Here is a 25,542-nt window from a genome sequence, read left to right as displayed (position 1 = left end):
AAAGCGACTAAAATGTTGAAGCTGGTTGCAAAATTAGCTATCAATTCTATGATAGATTGCAAAGTTGATAACACACGAATTTATTCGTTGATAATTCTCAGTAAAACCGATGTTTTACCACTTTTTGCACTGTCTACTTTTACACGACTTTTTCTTTTACACGTTTTTATGGTTTATTGTAAGATTCATAGAGAAATCACGGTTTTGCAAATTAACAGTATATTAGTACGAAACGAACGATAACAAAAACTGTCTCCTCGGCTACATCATTCTCAGTTAATTGAAATATTTTTTTGCGTAGTGCGCTTGAATGTGGTGTTGGTGTTCATACTAATACAGAAATTTTTATTGCTACTGTCTCGAAATTTTAGTTGTGCACAATTGACAAACTTGTCATTTAAATAATAAATGGAGCCGTGGTTCATTTCTATGTTTCCATTATCCGTTGTGTGTCCGACGCGGTACCCGGGTACCTTTTTATATTTCAATTAATTAAATTCCTATGTTTCATCCATAGCTGGAAATTGAAATTTTGTGACATCTTAGAACTTCACTAAGTCAAGCTTTTGGGTTAATAATATTGTTGATATAGAAAGGGTGGGAGTGAGGAGGGGCTCCTGATTTTTTTATTACGTAACAGGCCTACGTGGGTATCCGGGTACCCACGAAACTAAAATACCCATAACTAAGGTAATATCCAACCGATTTCGATACTTTTGGCCGTTTTGGATTCAGGAACTTATCCACTTTTGGACTTGGTAAAAATGAATCGGGTTTCTTCGTTCGGTTCCCGCGAATCCGGGTTTCCGGAAGCAGGCTCCAGTGCTGGGGTACTTTTTGCGAACTTCAATGGAATACTAGCAATATGGATATCAAAATTCTTGGAATTGCATCAGTAGGCCGTATCTCGTGGTTTTGGAACCATTTGGTGATTTGACCCCGGAACGGACATTCCGGAGTAGGTTCCCGTGGGGCCGTGAGTGGCCATTCCATTCCAATTCCATTTTTCAAATTGCCATAGGGTCCCGTAACAATAAAAAACAGACTTCCGAGACAATTTGAAGAGTTTTGATACTCATATTGCTAGGGCATTATTAAAATTTACAAATCACATCCTAGTACTGGAACATTACTCCGGAAAATCCGGATTACCAAAAACCAGACCCATTATTCCGGTTCTATTGTATAGAATCAAAAAGTAGACGAGTTCCTGAATCCAAAACATCTAAAAGTGTCCAAATCGGTTAAAGGGAGCCATAGTTATGAGCATTTCAATTTGTGGGGACCCGGGTACCCTCGTTGGCCTGTTAAAGGTGTTTTTTTTTGTTGGACACATAACTGTTATGTGAACAATAGAAAAAATAAAATTTTAATTTTTGTACGGCTTAGCCATTGTACGTGGAAACCTTTTTTCGAGGTGGGATCATTTTTTCATCAACAATTGCATCTTGTGGGTCGTTCATTTCTATCTCACCGTTGTACGGTGTTTCCAAATAGGCAAAACGTGATCGAAATTGTTTTGACCACGTCAGAACAATGTTTGAGCTATAAGGGACCATTCCTAAATTACGTAACACGAAAATTTCCTTACCACCCCCTCGACTATTAGGTAACAAAAATGTTTCTTCAGTAATAACATGTTACGCAACATTCTAGCTTACTACCTCTCCCGCATATGTCATAACATGTCACATTGTTATATCCCCCCGCTAAAAGCGTTTCGTAAATTATGAATGGAACCGTTCATAAAATATTACTCGTTTTATAGAAGTATTAGTTTGGTGATTAATCGCCTAAAGCTGAGAAGCAAATTTTTGTTTGGTCATTTATGAAAATAAAAAAACTGTGTTCACCAAAGTTGTAGGGAATGTGAAAAAAACAACTTTGTTGAAGGGACTATGTATCTATCTGTTTGTTTTAATAGACTGTTGTGGATTTTTCTATGATACATCCGTGAAAATTACTTCTTTCAAAATAACTTTTCTTGGAGATTTTTTAGAATTTAAAAATGTTCTGAGATTGTGTCCGCCATGAAAAAAATGCACAATTTTTTGTCATTTAAGTTTACTTCTATCTCTTATGTATGTGTAGTTAGCAAAAGTCGTTATTTTGAAAAAAGTGTGATAGTGTGTCAAAGAAAACACCACAAAAGTCTATTAAAACCAACAGATAGATGCATAGTCTCTTCAGCAAAGTTGTTCTATGTTTCTATAGACACTATAGCTCAAAAATCGGTCTTTCGTGGTCAAAACAATTTCGATCACTTTTTTGCCTATTTGGAAACACTATACATTGGGCACTTTCGTGTCGTGGATGCCTGCTTTAAGTTCACGAAGATCTGCTTCCTTCCTTGCTTCATGCCCTTACGAGATTGAACTTCCTCCATTATGGTACTGGCTGCACATTTTGAGATACTAGATGCAGATTTTTGCCGTTGTCAATATTATCTGGGCAGCTGCCGCAAATTTGGCAATTGTTTACGTTCAGCGGTTTCTCTAGTTCCAACAGAAGTCCTTCGGAATAGAATGTATTTCATCCAAATGTGACAATAAGCGGTGTTCGATCTTGTAGCCGAACATTGATTTTCTCATCGTCATTATATATGAGGATCTTAATTATAGCATTGTCACACACAACCATCCCAAGTAACCAATAAGCATTATAACGTAGCTTAATATCTGCTTCAGATCTACATATAGGGCAGTCTTAAAGAGCCGTGAAGCTCTAAATACTGATATAATGCTTGTATTATGCCAGAAAAAGCGTAATATTACTGCTATTACTGTGCAAAGACTGGCATCCACTTTTGCGGTACTAATGCTATTATATAGCACCAGCGTATAAATGTCAAATTTGAAAGCCTAATATTGCCACCACTAATGTTATTAGAAAGTTTCATTTGACTATCATTTTCCACCATGGTTTTGAAACCCTTTCTTATGTTGCCTTTCGGTATGACGAACAAAAAGAGAACAAAGTGAATAAAATGTTCTGTTTGGAACCGTAATTGACTCCCTTCTAATGCATTGTAATGAATATGAATATGAAGAGATTTCTTTTTCCCATTATATGAAAAATGTTTTATGAAAATTACGTCTAGTAAGTCTCGCACAGAGGTACTTTGCCTCATCCTTCACGATAAGTGCGCTGCTTTTGCTGCCTGAGCTGTATTCCATATGTTCGAATGAAACGAAATATACTAAAGATAATCTTCATGATGGGTTGCTTAACGAATAAACCCACAGCATTAGGATAGCATTACATCGGCTTTTTATTTGCACTATAATGGCACTAAAGGCCCATGTAAAGCATACATCGTTCAAAGATTCTTAATGCATATACGTGTTATATACGCTTTATATAGGCTATATTTAGGCTGTGCATGTATGCATTAATGATGCTAATATAGAGCTTTATTGCATCTTTATTGCTATAATGGAGTTTAAATGCAACATTTGTGCAAATGTATAGCCAATATTGGGCAATGACTTAATGCTTATGATTGCTTGGAATGTGTTTTAAGTTATTCAAAATGAATAATTTTGCTGCGCCAATTTGGAGAACACCTTGAGCGCTGAATGCCTGACATGGTAGAACTCGTTAAAGGTGACTTCCGGAAGTACAACCTCCATTTTCACCTTCAGAAAATGTTTCACATCATGAATGATCGGTCTAATGCGAGTCATCAATAATCACCATGTTTGGTCGGAGCACTATTTCTTACTTCTGAGACTCACTCATCTCGACAGTTTACTACGTCAAGAGTTATAGTAACAGTTTCTTTTGATCTTCAGACAATGCAGACAATATAAAAGAAACTATTCTTGTCGATCGCTTCGCACTGGCTTGGGTAGAAGCATAAAGCACACTGAGGTTCATGACCATTGTCTTTGATGGTTGGAAATAGCCTTCTTCAACATTTTCTCAAAAATTTGTTCAAACCAAACGAACTACAAATTTGTCAAAAGTCGTTGAAAAATATGTTTTTTACAATTTATTTTTACTACGCGCCTGCCGCGTTTTTGAATTAAGTACAGTTCCTTCAGAAACTCTAGCGAAATCGACTCACTAAGAAATTCACGCTAGTACCGGAGGGTGAAGCTCTGAAAATTACAAAGGTTTGCAAATCGTTTCTCCGTGATATGCAATGAAATGCATGGAACGAGACACAAATCAGTCTTGATGGTATTCCTTTAGATTCTATTTTTTCAATATTAATATATAAAATTTAAATGATGTCAAAAATTCCATGTCAAGTTGTCGAATTATTAATATTAAGCATTTAAATTTATTACTTTTACTTAAATGTTTCAAATTCCCGAAAAGATTTTTTTTAAACCTCGCTTTTGGCGTATACATTTTATTAAACCACTCTCTCCGCGTTTTCAGTAGTTCAGCTGAATAGCAATCAGCATGTTGGTCATCCGTTTGCTGTGGAACCCGAACAGAATGGTGTTATCTATGAAAACATTCTCAAACTGGGATCGGCAGAATGTCTTTTTCGCATAAATATTGAACTATGCAACCTTTATTTTTACCAAAGGAAAAAATGGATGTACCAATTTGCGCATAAGTGCACAATACTTAACATAAAGAAGTTGGATTTGAATGTTTCGTATACCCCTCGTCAGTAACTGACAGCAACGTGCTGTCATTTAGACGATATATCCAAACTAACACCAAATTGGCGCCAGTTAAACATTAAATTCAAACAGTTCACCCAACATGTGTGAACGCCTAGAGTAACTGGCTGGTACCGAGTGATGTCTCGATTAGCCAAGCACAGAAGCTCTGGGTCACTGACGAGTATAGGAAAACGAACTCTTGTCCCTCTTGTCCCAGAGCTCCTATACTTGGCTAACCGTGACATCACTCGGTACCAGCCAATTGCTTTAGGCGTTTACACATGTTATGTGAACTGTTTGGATTTTATGTGTACCTGGCGCCAATTTGGTACTAGTTTAGATATATCGTCTAAATGGCAGCAAGTTGCTGTCAGTTACTGACGAGGGGTACACGAAACATTCAAATCCAACTTCTCTAATATTGGATTAGTTTTTACTTTCGTTGACATTGGAAAATACAAAGTCCATGTTAAACCGACGCGGTCCGTAGCAATCCAGACCGATTTTGATGGGGGCCGAGGTGCCAAGAAGGTTGAGAACCGCTGATCTACAAGATAGAAAATATTGACCTAACCTAACCTAACGGGGTACCGTGGAACCATTTGCGACCAACTCGTATTATGGTAGTAATGGATTTTATGTAGCGTGTCGGTTCCTAAATGTCTCTAACTTTTTTCTGTAATTGGGATAGTTTTGCTTACAACCATCATCGTCAACCAGGAGCGGATCCAGAAAAAAAATTCGGAAGGGGTCCAAAATTTCGATTTTAAAATGTTCGTTTTACAATGCGCAATATATAATACCCTCATTCAATTAAAATCAATTTTGGTGGTCGAATCTGGTTTGGAATGATTTTGAATTTAAAACGAATTTAAAATAGAAACTATATAAAAATTTCTCAAGCAATTAAAAAAACCCTCCCCCTGGATCCGCGACTGTCGTCAACCGCAACCAAAGATCCTTGCTTCAATGACAGATTTAAGTTCCAAAAAAACACTCACTTATCCTACTGCACAGAATGCGTAGCCAATAACAATATTCTTCAAAAGTTCCTTATGCAACTTTTTGATACTCGATGTTCATGAAGATCTTCAGTTTTTCAGGGGAAAATTTCAATTTAACGGTACTTTTAATGATATTTTAAATTCGAAAACAATGTTTTATAAAATCCGAAAATAAGATTTCTTTGTTAGATGTATCTGGATAGATTAAAGATAAAACAATCAGAACCCGCTATTAATAAAAGAGCTGTAATATCAATTGCTTAAAACCGCAGACAGTTGAGTACTTATGGCATTTCCAAAAGATGATCCGTCCAAGAATACGTCCATCTCCCCTATATCGATTTAAAGCGAGAACCAACAAGCGCAGATGATAGCTGTATGCAAATCATCAACGTTCGTTTCTCCTGCACTCAAACCTGATTTTTCCTTCCGAAGCGATTCAACGTTTGGACTTTAGATGCATTTGACTCAGCGATAGTCAGTGTACTGTGGTACGAGGCCACGACGACGTGTTCGAATTGTAATTTGTTTTTTACTCCCTTCTGTTGAACTCGCAGTCTGTGGTGGAAGGTGTGACAGGTTATCTCAAGGATATGGCCTGAAGACGAGGAGTTAGACAAATAGAAAATCTGCTAAAACCAACGATGCAGACTGCGATGTACGACAACTGGGACAGACAAGTGGAGAGAAATGTATTCCTTCTAGGATTTTCGCCTGCCTGTTCGTCACATATTCAATCATTTGATATGCGAGACGAATCGTTTGCGAATAATCAAAGATTAAAGCTTCTGTGCCTGTTTGAAGCAGGGTAAGCTGTATCTGCTGGATTTATTTTCACTCTAAAAATAATTTGGGTTGTTTGCTACCCGAATCATTTTTTAGAGCGAAACGTCAATAAAAATATTGACTTTTCATGAATGTTTCTGCAAAACAAATTTCTAATCTAATGCGAAGCAAAAATCTCGTTTTTTCTTTGTTGCTCACTCTTCTGCAGCAAGTTTTAAGGTAATACATAACGCTGATCCATCTGCAGCGCTTGGTACTCACACTCACCTGAATCCTTGCCTCCTTTGACGCAGATGCCGAACCCGTGACTAGCTTCGGTTTGCTGGTCACGTGACATGTTCACCGTGCGCGTCGTCAGTGAGTGAATACTCGGTATATTACGATCCCGTTCCCGATCACGATAGATCTGTGGAAAATGCGAAATATTATTACTAAATAGTGATAATTCCTAATTCAATGAGAGTTGTCACTTCTTTGAAATGTCATAAGAAACGATCAATACTAAATTTTAAACGGATAAAAAAGAAGTCGATTTTTTTGCCCACTACACCAGACGCCCCTCTTAATATCTTGAGAAAGTATCAAAATAAATACTTATTTGAATATCAACAAAAACTTCTACATCCCGTTGAAATATCAATTTGCTCGCGCTTATAGCAAAATTAAGGGCCCTATTCTCACAGTCACATCGCTTAGTGAGGAGCAGGAAATTTTCTTCCAGGCACAAGGTGACGTGACTGTGAGAATAGGGGCCTAGTTTTCTGTCACAGGACCGATTTTTTGTTCTTGAATTTTTAATTTTTAACCAACCGATAAAAAGACCAAATCACTAACATGAGTACTAGACTGCCCAGAAAAATAATGAAATTTTGAAAGCTCAATCGGCCCACCTCTGAGTCGATTTCTAGTCCCACCAGAAATTCTTGCACCAAATTTGAAGCAAATCGGACAAGTCTAGCTACCGGACCAACGTACCTGAATTTTGTATGAGATTTTTCGACAATTTACATGGAGAAAACCCTCAAACTCGCATTTTTGCCGCTAGGTGGCACTGTATGCGTCGTATTATCACTGTAAGTAAAAAAAAAGAAAAATAATTTATTTGCCTACAACTTTGTCGAAGACTGCTAGTGAATCCGGCTTTGTTAAAAGAAGTTATTAAATTTTTAACGAAGTGATGTCTGAATCAATTTTCTATGGGGCCTAGCAGTGCATGGTTGTGTATCAGTACTTGATTCGCACGAACTATACATGTTTGTGAAATAACCGTTAGGTTTAGCTCAATAGTATGTTCAGGAGAATTATATCACATAATACAAGTTATGTTTTGGTTGGAAAATTTTAGCTCCACATGTGACCGCATAGAGGGCGCCAACACTAACTTTTCATAGAAAAGAGATAGAATATCGTTATGTTCGGGAGAATTATTTCAAAATTCCTGTTCTACAACTTTGTGGAAGACACCTAATTTCTATCTCTCTCCGTTGAAAAGTTAGTGTTGGCGCCCTCTATGCGGTACAATGTGGAACTAAAATTTTCTAACCCAAACATGACTCCTATTATTTACTACAATTCTTCGGAACATACTATTGAGCTAAATCTAACGGCTTGTTCACAAAAATTTTTTAGTTCGTGCGAATCGAGTACTGATACACAACCATGCACTGCTAGGCCCCATGCAAAACTGACTCAGACATCACTTCGCTAAAAGTTTAATAACTTCTTTTAACAAATCCGGATTCACTAGCAGTCTTCGACAAAGTTGTATAAAATTAAATTATCTTTCTTATTTTCACTTACAATGATAATACGATGCGAACAGTGCCACCTAGCGGCGAAAATGTGAGCTAGTGTTATTTCTACGTGTAAATTTTCGAAAAATCTCATACAAACTTCAGGCACGTTGGACCGGTAGCTAGACTTGTCCGATTTGCTTAAAATTTGGAACAAGAACTCCTGGTGGGACTAGAAATCGACTCAGGGGTGAACCGATAGGGGTCATTTTTTTCCTGTCACTCTAATGAGTACTCATTATGTGCGACATTACAACATCAAATTTAGATTTATGTTTTCCATTTGATTTAACTTTTGTGGGGATCTTGTGCTTGACATTTGGAAGTTCTTTTTAATTCAGTTCGTTTATTTGATAAGGCACGTTTACGTTAGCATGGGCGGATCCAGAAAGTAATTGGGGTGGAGAAACGGCATAAAATTTCGATTTTAAAATGAATGTTACATAATAACCTCATTTAATTAAAACCAATTTTGATTGCTTAAATTTGTTTTAAAATGATTCATAATTTGAAACTAATTTAAAATTAAACCTAATTTGAAATTTCTCAACAGAGATTTCTTAAAACTAGGGGTTTACTCATTGATTTTTTTTTATAATAAAATTAAGAGAATTTTAAAGCTGGGAGTCTATATTAATATACAAGAAGGGATAACATAATTTTATTAAGATTACACGGTGCCACAAAATAAAAAAAAAATGAATGTACCTTTCAAGTGACCTGTTAAATGTTGTAGATCTAGTCAAATACAACACAAAACCGTGTTTGATCAAATTGATATACCCTCAAAATTTATGGCAAAAACACTATTTTTCAGGACTTCGTCCTTATCTACGTGATCATTTCTCATCCGGTTTGTATTTTTTTGAATTCACTGAAAAGAAGAAAAAATAGCTTTCCAACGGTGTGCTGTGTTATGTTCTTTTGTTGAAAATCCGATGCGGTTTTAGGACGACAATTTGAAAGTGACCATTTTTTGCGATTTGTTCATGAAAAATCTGAAAATTGCTTAACATTTTCTTTAGAAAGCGTCTTTATTTTTATTAAAATTTAGAGAAAAAAATTAATTCCGCAGATAACGATTTATGTATCATCAATATCAGTTTGAGAATGACAGAGTTATCATTTATTTTTTTTTTTTTTTTCAAATTAGAAACTTGCTCGCATGAACTTTTACGGAGACGGATTTCTTTAAATCGATTTTTTTCGCTCCATTGCGTATACATTCAAAAGTATCTATGTGGTCTCTGAAGTTAAAATTTAAAAAAAAAAATAACGGAAGTTGGTCTTTGAAGTTAAAACTTTAAAAAATAACGGAAGATATGATTCTAGAATTTTATAGTACTCGACAACGCCTGACTAACCCCTTAAGAATTCAAGCGTGTCAGCTTCTAATTCGGAAAACAATCAAAAACTCTGCCATTCTTCAACTGACTTTGATAACAAATAGATCGTTAGATGCAGAATTAAATGTACTATCTATATTTCTATGGAAGTAAAAAACTTCTTTAGTAGAATGTTGCAAAATTTTTATTTTTTTCATGAAAAATCGCAAAATAATGATTGTTTTTAAATTGTTCTCCCAAAACCTCAGATTAATTTTAACAAAGAACATAACATAGCAAAAAAATGAACTTGACTTTCAAATAAAATTATCTTCGATTAGGGCACTTAACATTAAATATCGTTACTGCCATATGAAACAGCATGCTTTGTCGTATAGATCACCAAAACATGGCACATACGGTATTTTTTTATATTTTGCAATATTTACTCAAAAAATAGTTTATTTAGTTAAAAGTATATATAACTTTCTAACGAGAGAATCCAGAGGTTCGGTATATTAAGACAAATTGTTTCCTTTCAAAATATCTGAAGGTATTTCTAAAGTAACCTTAGAGGGATTCCATGAGAAACCGGCCGACCGCAAAATATGACCATCGTCGATTCGAACGAAACTTTGCAGGTGTGTTCGTTGTATGAATCTCCATGATATTCTCTGGCGATTGGAATATTTTGATACAAGAGTAATTTTTCAAAAGGGCGTGAACGTTTCTACGTGCATGAATTTCAATTTTTTTTTGTTCGATTACTGTATTTTATACAGCAAAACTATCTGAGAACGAGTTACAGGGAGTTACATACTTCTGTCTGAAAAAATATACACTGAAAAAAATGTTGTGTCATTTTTCAAAAAAAAAACAAAAATTTATGATAAAAATTTAAATTGCGAAAAAACCCATTTTTTTAAATTTTTTATATTTTGTTACCAAAAACCTAAAGAGAAAAGAAACATTTTGATTGTGATTGCATGATGGAGAAAAAATCGGTAAAAAAGTTTTTCTAACAATAACTTCGTACATGTTTTTAAATTTCATACTAATTGACATACAACATTGTAATTTTATTACAGAATATAATTCTAAGCACCATTTAAAATCAAAATGCATTTAACAAAAATCTTCCAAAATGCGATAGTTTTCGAGATATTTGAAATTTTGCTACTTCAAAAACAATTAATTCGTGTAATTATGCTCTTTTTAAAAGTTATTCGCGTTACCCCATCAAAAAATGTCAAAAATTTAATGTTTATCGTTTTAAAGACGTAAAAGCAACCTTTTTAGTGTATTTGGATCATGGAGAAGCTTTCATTAAAAAAGTTTTCCTAACAACAACTTTTGACATTTTTTTATAATTCTTACTATTTGCAGTCAAAAATACAATTTTCTTTTTGAATATGAAACGCCATTTTAAATCGAAATGCTCTTAACAAAAAATTTCTAAAATGTAGTAGTTCTCGAGATATTTTAACTTTTGTTCTAACAACACAATTATTTTGTTTTATTACGACCTTTTCATAGGTTAGTCGCGTTTCTCCATCAACAATAATAGATTTTTCAAAAGGCCCGTAAACTTTCCTGCAACTTTCTCTTTGACATCAAGGCGATATTGTAAACCATTTGAAAGTTACATGAAAGCAATTAAAATATATTTCAACCATAGGGTCTGTTGATTAAATTATATAGCTGAATCATATGTTGGTTGTTTTCATGTAACTTTAAAATGTTTCACAATATCGACTTGATGTTCAAGAGAAAGTTGCAGGAAAGTTTCATTTTTCACATTTTCTTCAGTGTATATTTTTTTCAGACAGAAGTATTCATTCCCTGTAACTCGTTCTCAGATAGTTTTGCTGTATAAAATACAGTAATCGAACAAAAAAATTGAGATCCATGCACGTAGAATCGTTTACGCCCTTTTGAAAAGTTGCTCTTGAGTCAAAATAATCTTATTACCTGTGGAAAATATTTAGTCTTGCATGACGGTGAAACGTGTAAAGTTTCATTGGAATCTAAGATGGTCGGTCACGATTTTAAAGATTTTCGGACGGATCTTCGTGGAATTCCTCCTTAATGAAAAATCAAAACTGCAAAAGTTATACAAAGAAAACCATTTTTTAAGAAACACCCTGTATTTTTTGGTAAATTTCTTATAAAATGAAAAGTACACGACAAAGAGTTTCAGTGTCTTCGACAAAGTTTTTTAAATTTTTGCTTTCTTCTATTTTCTAGAATACAGTGAAACGCTATCTCGAACCATTAAAAAGTTAATTTTCTGATTTTAAAAAAATAAAGAACCACTCTTACTACTATGTAAAATAATAGACAAGTATTGTAAAGTGCCATATTTTATCATGAAAGCTTTATTTTTTATATTCTCCACCGTGGAAGTAATTTAAACATATTACAAAGAGTTTATTAATGAAAAACCATATTTTTGATAAAACTGTTTTCACTTTCATTTTTTTCCTACCTATCCTTTAGATGTTTTTCAGAGTTTTGGAAGACGAATATTTTCTTCTAGCGCATCAAAATTCTAGCTTCTATTATTATGAAGATATGTGCACTTAATATATTTAAAATACCGTTTTTTAAATCAACTCTAGGAATTTTTAAGAAATATTGTATTCGCCATGACCTTATTTATAGTTGAAAAAGAATTATCTTTTGTTTGACCCCAATAAATGATATTGTTATTTCAAAAAAATCGAAAGTGCTCATAACTTTTCAGCGAAAATAGTTAGATATGTGGTGCCATGAAACAAATTATTCGCCTTAAAACAATCTTAAAGTTGTCTGAAGACTACTTCGGTTTTAAATCAATACCGCAAAAGTTGTTTGAATAAAACAATTTTTCTGAGATACACCAAGAAATACCCTAACCTTCAATTTTAAATTTGCTGTAAAATGAAAAGTAAGACAGATAGAGCTTACATGTCTTCAGAAAACTTTCCCAAAATTTGACGTTCCACAACTTTGTTGAAGGTAGCTAGAATGATTAAAAAGTTATTTTTTTGATCTTGATAAAATCAGTACCACCCTAACTGTTGTTTTAACAAAAAGAAGGGGCTTATAAACTACGAAAACTTCTCCAAAGACTGTTTCTGCTAAATTTGCATTCTGGACCACTGTGCGTTGGTGTACGGTACAGGCGGAAGAGGACACTACTGAAAATGATAAGAAAACTAAAAGGGTTGGTTAAATCTGCATATTGATGGTGTTTCAGGGAAGCCTATCCGAGGGATATATAGAGAAGATCGCAGCTATCAGATATATCCCGGATCGGGACATTGGATGTTCTTCTTCGGGCTCGAAAGGAATTCAATGGTTGAGATCTGGCGGAGCAATACTCGGTGCATGCCCAGACAATATGTTCAATATCGTGATTACCTTCACCACAAGCCCAGATACCCAGTACCGCGAGCCCAATTCATCGGAGATGAGCGTCTGACCTGTAGTGATTGGACATAAATCGAGACACATTTCACACGAATGAATCCCCGACCCACATCCATTTTGCTAAACCAACGCTTCGTTGATACCTTTGGTATAATAGAATGTAGCCACCGTCCTAACTCTCCATTGTTCCAAGATGTCAGCTAACCTTCTACCGTCCTCTGCTGAGAAATATTGAAAAATTGAAGCAGATTAGTCTTTCGTAGATGTCGCCTTCTAAAAGCGCCCGCCTTAGTCGAAGAGTCCGCTTCTTCAATACCAGAGTAATGCAATGAAACCCAAACTAAGATAATCTTGTACGATCTTACATCCCCTGGAAACATGGAATGTGATTTCTGCGTTTCACCCGATGGGGAGCCTCTACTGAGTTTAGGCTGTGTAATACGATAACGTAATGATCGGTGGGTAAAGTATCAATGATCCCGAAGGGTAAAGGGCGAACACGAAATTATTGCGACACATTCAACGGGGCATAACTTTTTTACCATTGGGTAAAAATCAACCAAATTTTGCACACTTTCTCATTGATGTGTATTGTTTACATGCTGTCAAACTCGAAGTCCTGTTTTTCTATTCAACGAAAATGAAGGTGAACCAACGCGAGTCGAAAGAACAAATTCTTTCCAAACACCTGGAATTTCCTGACCTGTCGCACCGGCAGTTAGGAAAAATGTTGAACATTCACCATTCAACCGTCTCCAGAGTGTTGAAGCGGTTCCAGGAGCGGTTGACGTTGGACCACGGCAAAGGAGCTGGAAGAAAACCGGGACCGGGAACAAAAAAACGGAGGGAAAGGTGAAGCGGATGATTAAAGCAAGTCCCAACGTCTCAAGCCGATTTTAAGCAAATTCCGGGGTTGGAGTTTTTCACCGGCAAGAGCAAGTTCTATGTGGACAACCAATTTAAGAAGAAGAAAATGTCGAAGTTCGCCTCCAAATATCTCATTTGGCAGGCCTCTTGCGTACTGAGGAGTGAGCCTTTCGTGACAAAGGGCACAGTAAATGGCGAGATCTGAAAATCTGAGTGCCTCGAGAAGCGCCTTTTGCCGTTCTTGCAGCAGCACGACGAAACTCCGCTATTTTGGACAGATTTGGCATCATGCCACTATTCTAAAAGTGTCCTGGAGTGGTATGAGGCCAATTCTGTCCATTTTGTTCCAAAGGACATGAACCCGCCAAACTGTCCGGAGCTGCGCCCGGTGGATACTGGGCAATGATGAAGCGGGAACTTCGGAAGAGCAAGAAGACAGTCAAAGACGAGAAGGACATGTTAAGAAAATGGAAAAAAAAAATTTACACTCAAGACTCCATCGATTAACTTTTCTTTTGATTTTTGAAGTAAATATATGTATAAAACTACCCTAAAATTTTGGTTTGATTATAAGAAAATTGGCATGACATTTTCGGTGTCGCAATAATTTCGTGTTCGCCCTTTATACTGAATGACAACAAGTTCTGCGACGTAAACTGAAGTAGGATAATTGAGTTTGAATGAGACGGTGAAGTTTAATTCAGTCGAAAACTCACCGCCTCATACTAATGCCAGTGGAGCTTTACTTGACCCGTCAGTGTAAAACAGTGTACTGTCGAAACTGAACTAAAAGCCCCCTTAATATCCAAGAAGACTGAAGCCATCTGATTTATGTTAGCATAGGAATTTGAATTTCGCAAGGCATTCGTTCGTCCTTTGGCTTTACCAGAGCCAAATTGTGTATCTGACAGTAAACCATTTGCTCCACCCAATTGTCGGGACGGAATAGGATCATTTTCTCCAAAGAATAACGGATACAGGACAGCATTGCAACTGGTCGATACGAGTTGTAGTCGGAGGCCGGGTTTTTGGATGGCGATGACACTCACTTGTCTTCAATCATCAAGTAACCCTTAAGAATGTCTTCTCTGAATTGTTTCTACCATGTATAAGTTTCAAGATATTGACTCTCAAACTTCAGTGAATATCTGCACGTGATTCCAATACCTGGTGGCCATTAGTCGGTTGCCGGCTCTCAGCTCTGTGGATAAACTGGTGTCCAGGTTGGGCCCGATCGCGACCTCGGTGTCTCGTTTACTGCCTCTATGGCTGCACGCCAAAAATTTCAATGCTCTTCTGGCGATGATATCCAACGTCCAATCCAATCCAAGCCGGCACTTGCTATGTACCGATTCCAATACCGAACAAAGTTCACTTCCGATGAAAAGCTGGTTGTATACTTGGTCTAAGTCGGATTCAAAACGCACGGGGCTGTTCTGCGCCCTTTGCTTGATTCGCATGAACGAAGAAGCGAGAGCGGCGTCTGCAGTCAGGGAAGCGACCTGCCTGCCTAGCTCGTTGCCGATGGTCTTGGCATCAATTGCCATGCACACGTTTCCGCTTAACTCTACGCCAGAGCTCTGATGTTCAGTAGCCTGAAGAGATACCTTCCAGAAACCAGATCCAGCCTGTGTTTTTCGGCTCTTAAATCGTTTTCCCGCCCTCGTTTTCGACCATTCTGAAATCATCATCTGACCTCGGTGCGGATTGTCCAAAGAAGAATTCTTCAATGCCCGCAGCGCCGTTTGGCGTGCCCTTGTGGTTCTCTCGACCTCTGGGCACCACATGTGCACCGTTGAGGAAGGTTCCCACTTGTCTTGAGGATGCAGGTAACGGCGGCCCGGTTTAACATACTGGTGAGTTCCACCGGGGTGTATCTCGTCCCAATTATATAAATCGTCGACGGTCTCATCGTAGCGGTTCCAGTCTGCCCGATCGTAGAGCCACCGCCTTCGGTGGATTGTAGCAGGTGGTACCTGGGTGCACGTAATCTGGATAGTGAAGTGGTCACTGTTGCATGGGTCGACGAGAACAGACCACCCTCAACATCATTCCAGTGAGCGACGTCGATGGCAGATTCCATCTGCCCGCGGAGGAATGTCGACCTGCCGTTGTTGAGAACAACGGCGTCGTCGTTTCCGGCTACTTCAACAATGTCGTTTCCTCTCCTGTTCCATGTACGTGAGTCCAACTCGTGTGGTGCCCATTTACATCTCCCATGATGATCAATTTGATCAATGAGCCGCTGAAGTTTGCAGCTTACATTGCCAGTACTACCGCAAATATATAGAGATACGACGATGCACTGAACTGGATAGCCTGATCCACCGTCTGGTAGATAATATGGGCACTGGCGGTGTCCCACGAATACCGGTTCCACACCATGATACCGGGTTCATCTGATCCCGACCTGCGTCTCCTGCAGGACCAAGTAGATGGGCTGAGTCTGGACAATGTTTTTTAGATCACCTAGGCCTCTTCGCAAGCCACTTGTGTTCCACTGGAGGATCAGTGTTGTTCAGTTGACTATTGAGGCGGTTGAGTGAAGGCTAGACGAGGGCAGGTTCATGTCCGCTGCGCCCTCTCCTCCACAGATCGCTAATCCGCTCAAGGCTTTGTGGGGGATCGAGGAGGGGTTTCTTTAATCTCCGACGTCGTTGTTGTGAGTACATGCAAGAAATATACGAACCGCAGATAGTTCCGGACTGAGTGTACCGTAGGACGAGCTTACCCTGGAAAAGGCCAGGTCTCTTGTACCTGTAGCCGCCGCGGGTGCATCGCAGCAGGACGGAACTTTCCCGCACGAGGCCAGTACAGGGAAGAGGACGCTCGTGTTGTCATCAATAACATTTTTATTCGAGCTGGTAAAGACTTCGGTGAGAGTATGGTTACTCCCCGTCATGGTTCAGATGAGTTAACAACTGCTGATGGACTGTTTGCTGGATACTTCTGAGCTGTAAACCTCTCACATTTCAATCGGGATTGAGTGTACTGGTACTTATCCGGGGGTGCCGGGGTCTTCCACGCCAGCAGCAGCCAGGGAGCATCGCAACAAGGTGGAACGTCCCCGGTCAGGGCCGGCACGGGGTCAGTGGCCGTCATAATTGATGACTACTGGATTTTTTGATGGTCTAAAAAGTACCGGGTGCCAAGAGCAACCGGGAACTGAATTCAGATATCGTCATACTCATTTCTGTTGGTGAGTATATGATGTTTCCTGGCTGAGAGCTTTCTAGTGACCCGCCGGGTGCCAGAGTATCTGGAGACCTGAACTGGTTCTCGTTGTAGTGCAGTTGTCTGTTTGCTCCTTCTATTTCCGGTGTCACTTTTGAGGTTAGGCGGGGTGATCGCTTGCTCGGGAGGCCCAGCAAGATGCGGGGCACTGGAGGCGGTCGTAATCCTCGTCTTTGAGGTTTCTGTGTTGGTTGATTTTCTGGATTCCTGTCTGGTTGGCCATTCACCACAGGCAAATGGGTAAAATGGATGCAAATGAGGATATTAAGGGTACTTCCCTGTTGAAGCTCTAATGGTATTATGCCAAAAGCTGCTGGGGGTGCATCAGACGTATACGCAACTTCTCCGGTCAGGGTCGACACAGGTGGGGTTTGTTTCACGTTACTCTAGGACTTCTTGTTGTGTATTGGTATCCCCAATAGCTATCCTGTAGTATATGCAGAGTTAGTCGGACATTACGCAGAACGCTCGGAACACGGAGATTTGTGGTATTTTGGTGTCCGCTATGTTAAAAGGCCCGACTAATGAAGAGCTCTTATTGCGAGTTATCGCTCGGGTTGTCCATTGCGTTTTTGGTGGTACTGGCTCTGTGTTGCTTCTGATACGACTTCGTGATTTGTCCTCGTCAACCGCTCGGTTACGGTTTCTTAGCTGCTTTCGTTCGTTGCGAAGTGTGGATTCTCGCTGCTCACATAAGATTTTTAGTGTTCCTGGAAGCGCCTTATCTCAAATTTCCAAGACTGTTTACTTTGACTTTGTGTCAAAGCTTGCTCGAGCTGGTATATTTGGTGCCGTCTCAAGAAAAAAATTTAAGCTTTTGTACGGAATCTCATTTACCTATAATTCTTGGAGGCAGTAAAAGATGTCGCCATATGGGGATCATTAGAATCAAGCTTCTCGGCCAGAAAGCATAATGATTTGTCGTGGTGAGTGGCGTAGCTCTTTTTAATACTTCTGCATCTGAAGTACTCATAGCGCGTTACTTCACACGAGTTTGAAAGGATACACCATTGATTGTATACTATTCCCCCGAAAATCATTCCCCAGAAGGCCAATCCCCAGAATTCCACTCCCCAGAATATCGTCCCCCAGAATATACTATTCCCCAGAAAGTCATTTCCCAGAATGCACCATTCCCCAGCATTCCATACCCCAGAATACACCATCTCCCAGAAAGTCATTCCCCAGAAAAGTAACTTTTTTTATTGATTTGATGAGGCAAATCACTTGTGATGCATTTTTAAAAATCAGCGAAATTAAATGCATTTATTTCCATCAACATAGAAATTCATAATGTATTTTGCTTTGCGTGCAATGTCTTTTGCGTTGCGTGCAAGACGTCAAAACCGTACAAAAAACTAGCCTTACATTCCAAAAAACGTCGAACAACTTGTATCAGCGTAGGACGTTTGTTGAACAAATTGTGTTGAAACCGGAAGTTAGGATGACATTATTTAATCCGAATTTAAATAAAGAATAGCTGACTTTCCCGAAAAACCATTCCACAGAAACTAAGATACCGAAGTGTTTTCCCCAGAAAGAACTATTCTCCAGAAAACCATATCCAGAATGAACCAATGCTCATAAGTTCATTCTACAGTTATAACCATTTCCCAGACATTTTTTTTGAAGTGGGAATTTTTTTTGATGAAAATCAAGCATTTTTTCAGTATGTTGCCCATATTGCTCCCCTCGAAAAGCGCACTGGTAGCAGCATTAGACAATAGCAATATAGGACAAATCGCAAAATTCAGTACAGATGTGTTTTTTAGTGCCATTCAACAGAAACCATAGAAAGTGGTAGCCCCCTTCCTAGGATCTAAAAGAATGAAACAGTGTTATGTAAGTAAGGTTATGTGGCGAAACCAAAACTTTGTACATTACCTAAGTCAATGCATGATGCTGGTACGGATAAGCCGCCGAAAGCGGCGGCTCCTTGCAAAAATATCGTTGCACCAGTCAGGGCCGGCGGAAAGTGTAGGTAGTATGGGTAGTACTACCCACTCGAAAATAACCGAGTGGGTAATTACCCACTCGAAATTTTGAACCATTTCAAAAAATTTAGATGCGCAACCCGATCAGAAACACATAACAGAAATATTTCAAAACTATATCTCGCATTGTTACTTGTTATAAATTTCTGTTATTTTAACAACTAACGAGACCTAATTTATAACACAATATGTTACAAAAATTGTGTTCTGTTACAATCTTGTTATTTCATTCTGATCGGGAACGCATGTATCTCGCACTACACACATTTGAAAACATCGATGTACCATAATTCCATTTGCATAAACGAACGTGATTTAATGTGAATGTAATGTAAGCGTGTGCATTGCGAAATGGAAACAATCCTTACTAATGGACCCCTCACCCTATGCTTTCTACCCACTCGGGCGTAAAGTGTTTCGCCGCCCCTGGCACCAGTTCGATTAAAACGCCAGCTACACCTTTTATACACGCTTCCAACCACTCATTTACAAATTACTCAACCCTCAGGCCCAGGAGCAATTGGTATATCCCCCGTATACTTGCACATATGTCAGTAGCGCCATAATCGCAAATGCGATAACAGTCCCAACTAATAATATATTCAATTCAAAATGATCGCTAACATTGACGAATAATTGTTGTCGAGTATTATGTCTAACTCTTTGGTAAAAGTACCATTTGGCGTAAGGTATGAAAATACTTTCGAATGTATTTAGTGCAACCTGTTTGAGTAAACCGAGCAATCGGGTGGATCGTACATTTGCGTACGAAACATTCCCAATACAAAAGAAAGATAAATGCTCCAAAAACCCACGAAACCATTTGTCAAAATATGCATTCATTTCGATTTTAATATGGATTTAACCAAAGCTCCAAAGAAGGAATCAACATATATGTTTGAATAAACCGGGCAGACGAAAAGATCACAAGTTTGCGTGCAAGAGTTAATTGGCGTACAAAATCAAAGAACTGCTCATGTTTGAAAGAAGGATCCAAGTCCTATATTCGAGTAAACCGGTTATACGAGAGGATAACAGGTTTGCTTGCGAGAGGCCGCCGCTCTCGACGGCACATCCTCAGCAGCTTAACACCGCATAAGTTCCTTTAATTAGGTATGCGCAAACCTTTGACCTAACCACAAATAATGAATAAAAACCATAAGTTTTCTGGGGAATGGGGCATTCTGGGGAATGACTTTCTGGAGAATGGGGCATTCTGGATAATGGTTTTCTAGAGATTGGTACATTCTGGGAAATGTCTTTCTGGGGTATGGTACATTCTGGGGAAGGGAATTCTGGGGAATGGCTTTCTGGGAAATGGCTTTCGGGGGAATGGTATACAACCTACACCATTTTATCCCGTCCAGCGCGATTGCCATTTAACATCTTTGCTCGTTTAAGCAAGGGGTCCTTGAAGTAGCTAAGGCGCTTCAGTACACCCACGCACGACACATATCCACTCTAATCGGTGACTGCACCGTCGATCTCAACGTTCTGAGCGGGCATGTAGACACGGTAGTCCTTCATAAAAGGCTTGTAGCCAGTAATGTAATTTGCTTTCTAAACTTATCTGGGCGAACTTTCGGGAAAACTGTCACGATGGGTATTTCTGCGTCAGTCAGTCAGAATTGTTTAATCTCCACTAAGGAGAGAATTGTTTAAGCATGAAGAGCACAAAACCTATAACTAAAATTGATCTTAATTTAATTTTTCGTTTCGACTTCATCTTTTCAGAATCCGCCACTAACTAAGTGACAGGAATAAGCTAGCGCCGGATTGCCGCTAAGCCAAACTAAAGTCCTTTTCTTGCGAGAAAACGCAGAACTAGAGGTTTGCTCAGAAATACAAATAATGTTTTTGGAGCTAGCGTCAATCCGGCGCCAGCTTCGTCTTATCACTAAGTTATTGTCGCATTCTTATGAGCCGAACTTGAAACACAAATTTCATAACTAATTTAGTTAGGTATTGTGCTCTTCACGCACAAAAATGGTTATAAACAATTTTCTTCTCAGTGGAGAAAAAATAGTTTTTGCCTAATTTTTTTCCACTAAGGAGAAATATATAGCATACCTAGTGTTTATAGTAACCATTAACGGATTAGAGCAAGGTCAATTTTTGAAATATTGCTACAAATATTTCATAACAAGCGCGATATGATAGCGTTGAACAAAAAATTATATTTTCAAGTGTGTACGAGTGTCATTGAAAGAAGTGACGACTTCTCTTAATTGAGGTAATAATAAAAAAATACGTTTGCTTCGATATCTTAGTCACTCACCTGGTGGGTAGTAGAAGGCGGACTGCTGGCAGGACTGCGACGGCCTCGATCTCGCGTGCCATTACTATGATAACTAGTAGGAACTGAAGAAGACGAACTTGTTGTGTTAAACATTCTTAGGACCTGCTCTGGTGAGATAGGTCGCTTCTTACCATTATGTCTGGTAGAATTTGGAACTGTACCTAGCGGTTCGAACAGGGGTGGAAGCAGGCGTGGCGGGAATAGGATAGCGTTTTTTCATGAATCAATTCGCAAATAAGGAACGGGAGAGGGGTGAGTGATTGGTTTCGAGAGTCAAAGAGAAAGTAGAAGAAGAAGAAGAAGAAAAGGTGGAAAAGATCCAGCTTGAAATTACACGATCTTCGACTGTTTTTTATCTGGTCTCGATAAATATGTCCTAGAACTGAATTACGGACAAAGGACAGAGAGAAAGAAGAGAAAGGTGGGTAGGTATTCAACAATATCCTAATTTGACATTTGAGGTTCAAGTCAGGGAGCACTAGATCGAAATGGAAAGATCAATACATACAGTTACACCATCGAACGGTTCAGGCTAAGGAATTTTACACCACTAAAAAGAACACACTCCGGTCGGAAACACTTCATTCACTGAAAAAACCTGCCGACGCGTTCTAATCGGATAACAACCAACTCGGGCTAACAACATTAACACGAAGATACGAAGAGGTAGGAGAATGTGATGTTAGTGTACAGAGGATTTTGTGTTTCAGTGTCTTGGGTTTAGTACAAGGATCTCGGGAAGTGGATGGGAATTGGATTCTTCTAATTCTATTCACAAATCGGAGTCAACTTTCCTTTCGATCTCCCGGAAGTTGTTCAAGACATAATGGCAAGCAGTAGACATTTGATCGTAACTATATTCTAGAAGAGTAGAATTTGACAGTTGGTTAGAAATGCAAACGGTATCAAAGAAAAACTACAGTGACTTTATATTGGTTCTAATACTAACACAGAGAGGTAAGTCTAGCTCTAGAAGGGACTATTTTCGTCGTTAGGAGAAAATGTGGCGTTAAGATTCTTGGCACGTTGACTTCTAACGACGAACTAGAAGGATCAGTTGGAGAGCGAAACGGAGATCTAGAAGTATTCTAACAAATTGACAGATAGGCAAACTGTTGTTGATCACTGATCAATGGATGCTGGAAGGTGAGTGGTATCAAAGTGTGTGGTGAAGAGTAAGTCGGTGAGTAAAACTAATTTCTGATCATGTGAATTAGTGTGTGTATGTCGACTCGCAAGAGTTGTGTGATTGTCTGTAGAAGGAGGCCGGCAGCTGTATTGTTTGAAGCGGCACTACTAGATTAGAACGCTTATCCGCAGACAGATTAACAGCAGACATTTTCAATACGAAGACATGCTGAAGAAATAAATAATCTAGGCTGAACCCATCAACAGTGTCATTCTCAGAACCAGAAACGAGATGGTTAGGATCATCTGAAGATGGATCCAGCTCCTATCGACATCTAGTCGGCTAAACATCCTTCCCAAATCCTACCGAACGAATTAAACTAACTGTCGATGATGGTTTAGGTAAACGCATGCTCAATGCATGTAGTCGCATGCTGAAGAGATAAAGACTTGAGGAAGAGGTGAGTTTTGATGGGGTTACCGAGGCTATTCTACTGAAACAAAATTCAACAGTAGAGTTGCGGAAGAAACATTCCAAAAAAACGTAACTATATAACAAAATTTGAATTACAGGACTACAATAGATGGAACTATTATGTAACGGAGAAGGCGCTCCAACAAAACGGGGAGGATTTACTCAGACAGAGGAGGTTTAAATTTTAGAAAAATATTTTTGTCTCCAGAAGACTAAGGTTTACCTGCACCAGTTGAAACACCTAAACTAGCTGAGTCTAAATAACTACTTCTACTTGGCAATGAACCTCCTTTGGAAGGGACACCGGCTGTGTTATAATAATAATGAGGAGAGTGTGGTCTTTCTCTTTCTACTATTGTATATGAAGTACCGGGTGGTGAATAATATAAACCTGAACGTCCTCGCAGGGAGCTTGTGCTGTTGCCTATCCGGGTGCTGCCGTACGGGCCGATCACATCCTCGGCTTCGAAGCTGTTCGAGCGGAGTGTGGTCCCGTGGCCACCGCCCGAACCATGGCCTCCTACACCGGAGCTGCCCCCGCCAAGGCTCCCGTGACCGACACCGACTCCGCTGCTGGGGCCACCACCGGTCATGGATCCACCGACGCCGCCGCCGCCGACACCAGCAATACTGCCGCCAGTGTGGTGGTAGATCGAATTGACCGGCGGCGAGACCTGCTGGTAGCCGCTCCTGGAGCTCCACCGGGACGGGCCCAGGTCGCACAGTTCGGCATAATCGTTCCCGCCACCCATCGCTAGGGGGTCTCCGCCACCGGGGGCGCCCCCTAAGCGCATTTCCGCACACCTGAAAGAAACCGGAGAAACAAACAGCGAGTTAGTAGTCGAAAAGCAATTTCATTAAATTGATAATAGCGTAATGGGAAGGCACGAGCCGTTGCGACAAATTAGAACCCAAACACGCAATCCTCGCAATGCTGATTGTCCTCCTCCAGAAACAAATTAGATCCAGTCATCACCCTTTAACAGTCATTGAACAATTTTGTTGGCTGGCGGCCCACATCAAGCTATTATTTTTCATCATCACGGTTACGCAACCGAATTTATCTTTCCGGTGCGGGGGATTCCCCTATATGTATATTTACGACCTGTAGCATTACGCCGCCGCTGGGTCCGTTGAGAGCCGGAAAAGCTGCGTCATTCAATTATGTTATTGGTTTTCGTGTTTCCCCTGAATGGAACGTGTGTGGAGGCTGCATGACGCGAATGATTGCATAATAGGTTGGTTTACGTGGCACGGTGGGCGGTTGTTTTCACCCATCGAATCTAAAAATGTCACACTTAAACGCATGTTTTCTGGCAGATGTACATTATAGGGGGAGCACAAAGTTTGATAAAAGCATACCAAAGCGCTTTAAAATGGTGCAATAAAAGAATGGAATTTAAAGTTGAATGACAAAATAAATTAATTCTCTTGTGTCTTTGCCCTAATAAAACGTTGGTTGTGTTAAATATCTTTTCTCACTAAGTTGGATGCTGATCACGTACGAATATCGTCACTGTTGCACTATTTTATGGTGAATGTCATTTTGGAGTAAATTGTGTCATGTTATTCGATTTGGAATGCTGTTTTTAGAATTTTGAAATTCTGCCCTATCACTGAGATACAGCGAAACATGATTGTAGCAAGTAGCAAATTTTCGATTAAACAAGTTTTGATATCTTATGACAGCTAAATCCAGCTAATCTACGAATTATCAGTCGTAGATTGAAGCCATAAAGTTTGTAGCAATTTAGTAGAAATATAGTTTAATTTTGTATTTTGAGTTCTCATCAGTAGCTAACAGGCCGACTTGGTCGTTGGATAGACACGATGTCTAAATTGACACAAAACTTATTTCTTCGATTAAAACGAATGGTCTGTACTAATGTTCTGTGGGTACAAAAGTCCTGATGTTTACTGATCACTAGGTAGTTATTATCCAGCTAATATCGCTTGAATAAAATAGTAGTGTATAGCTACAACTGTACATACTTGAGAACCGAAATATTTAATGACATTATCACCTATACCGCATAGATTATAATTTTAGCACGTTTCAAAAATGCTGTTCTGTACAACTATTATATGTAACGATTATAAATACTGCAGATTTTTTAATGAAAAAACTAGGGGTGAGTAATGTCCGGGATATGACCGTGGGGTTGACGTAGGACTATTCGTCAATGTACCAGATTATTAAAACTCTGTTTGTATCTCTTTCAAACAGAAAAATTTACACAGATTCATCGGATTCAGTGAAAATTTTCTGGGGATCTGAATGATATCCCGTAGATTTTCTTGAAGGTTTTCAAAAATATCTATTTCAATTCTTTTTCCATTATGCATTTCTCGTAGTAAGGACGCTTTGCTGATATCTATGTCTTGTGGTTCGGATCGATTATACTACAAATAGATTCGAACCTTGCCGACGACACACAGTATAAACCAGAAGTTCGGCATCTCGCTTCTGTTGTGACATCATTGTAGAGAATAAAGAATAATGAGGCCAAATCGAATAATATTCAAACATATATGAAACAGCAAAGATAAAAGAAATCGTAGTGACCGTTGAACAAATTTGGAATGTTGAAATATATC

General features: G+C 38.9%; 1 protein-coding gene across 9 annotated transcripts in view; it reads right to left on the bottom strand.

Moving 5' to 3' along the window:
• LOC131696109 (whirlin) overlaps positions 1–23,744 on the bottom strand; it is an 80,811-nt gene extending 57,067 nt beyond the window's left edge. For 2 of the 9 annotated variants that reach the window (XM_058984645.1, XM_058984647.1), the window contains exons 1-3: positions 23,168–23,744; positions 21,321–21,502; positions 6,677–6,821 (exon numbers count right to left, since the gene is read on the bottom strand). In XM_058984645.1, the coding sequence (XP_058840628.1) occupies positions 6,677–6,821; positions 21,321–21,502; positions 23,168–23,738 (898 nt within the window). In that variant the 5' untranslated portion in view covers positions 23,739–23,744. The remainder of the gene's footprint in view (positions 1–6,676; positions 6,822–21,320; positions 21,503–23,167) is intronic. The other 7 variants (XM_058984646.1, XM_058984648.1, XM_058984649.1 and 4 more) reach the window with 6 other exon arrangements.
• Between the last annotated feature and the right edge of the window lie 1,798 nt (positions 23,745–25,542).

Source organism: Topomyia yanbarensis, unplaced genomic scaffold, assembly GCF_030247195.1.
Source record: "Topomyia yanbarensis strain Yona2022 unplaced genomic scaffold, ASM3024719v1 HiC_scaffold_74, whole genome shotgun sequence".
NCBI lineage: Eukaryota > Metazoa > Arthropoda > Insecta > Diptera > Culicidae > Topomyia > Topomyia yanbarensis.
Note: the sequence above shows the minus strand (reverse complement) of the source record. Positions and strands in the feature narration are given on the sequence as shown.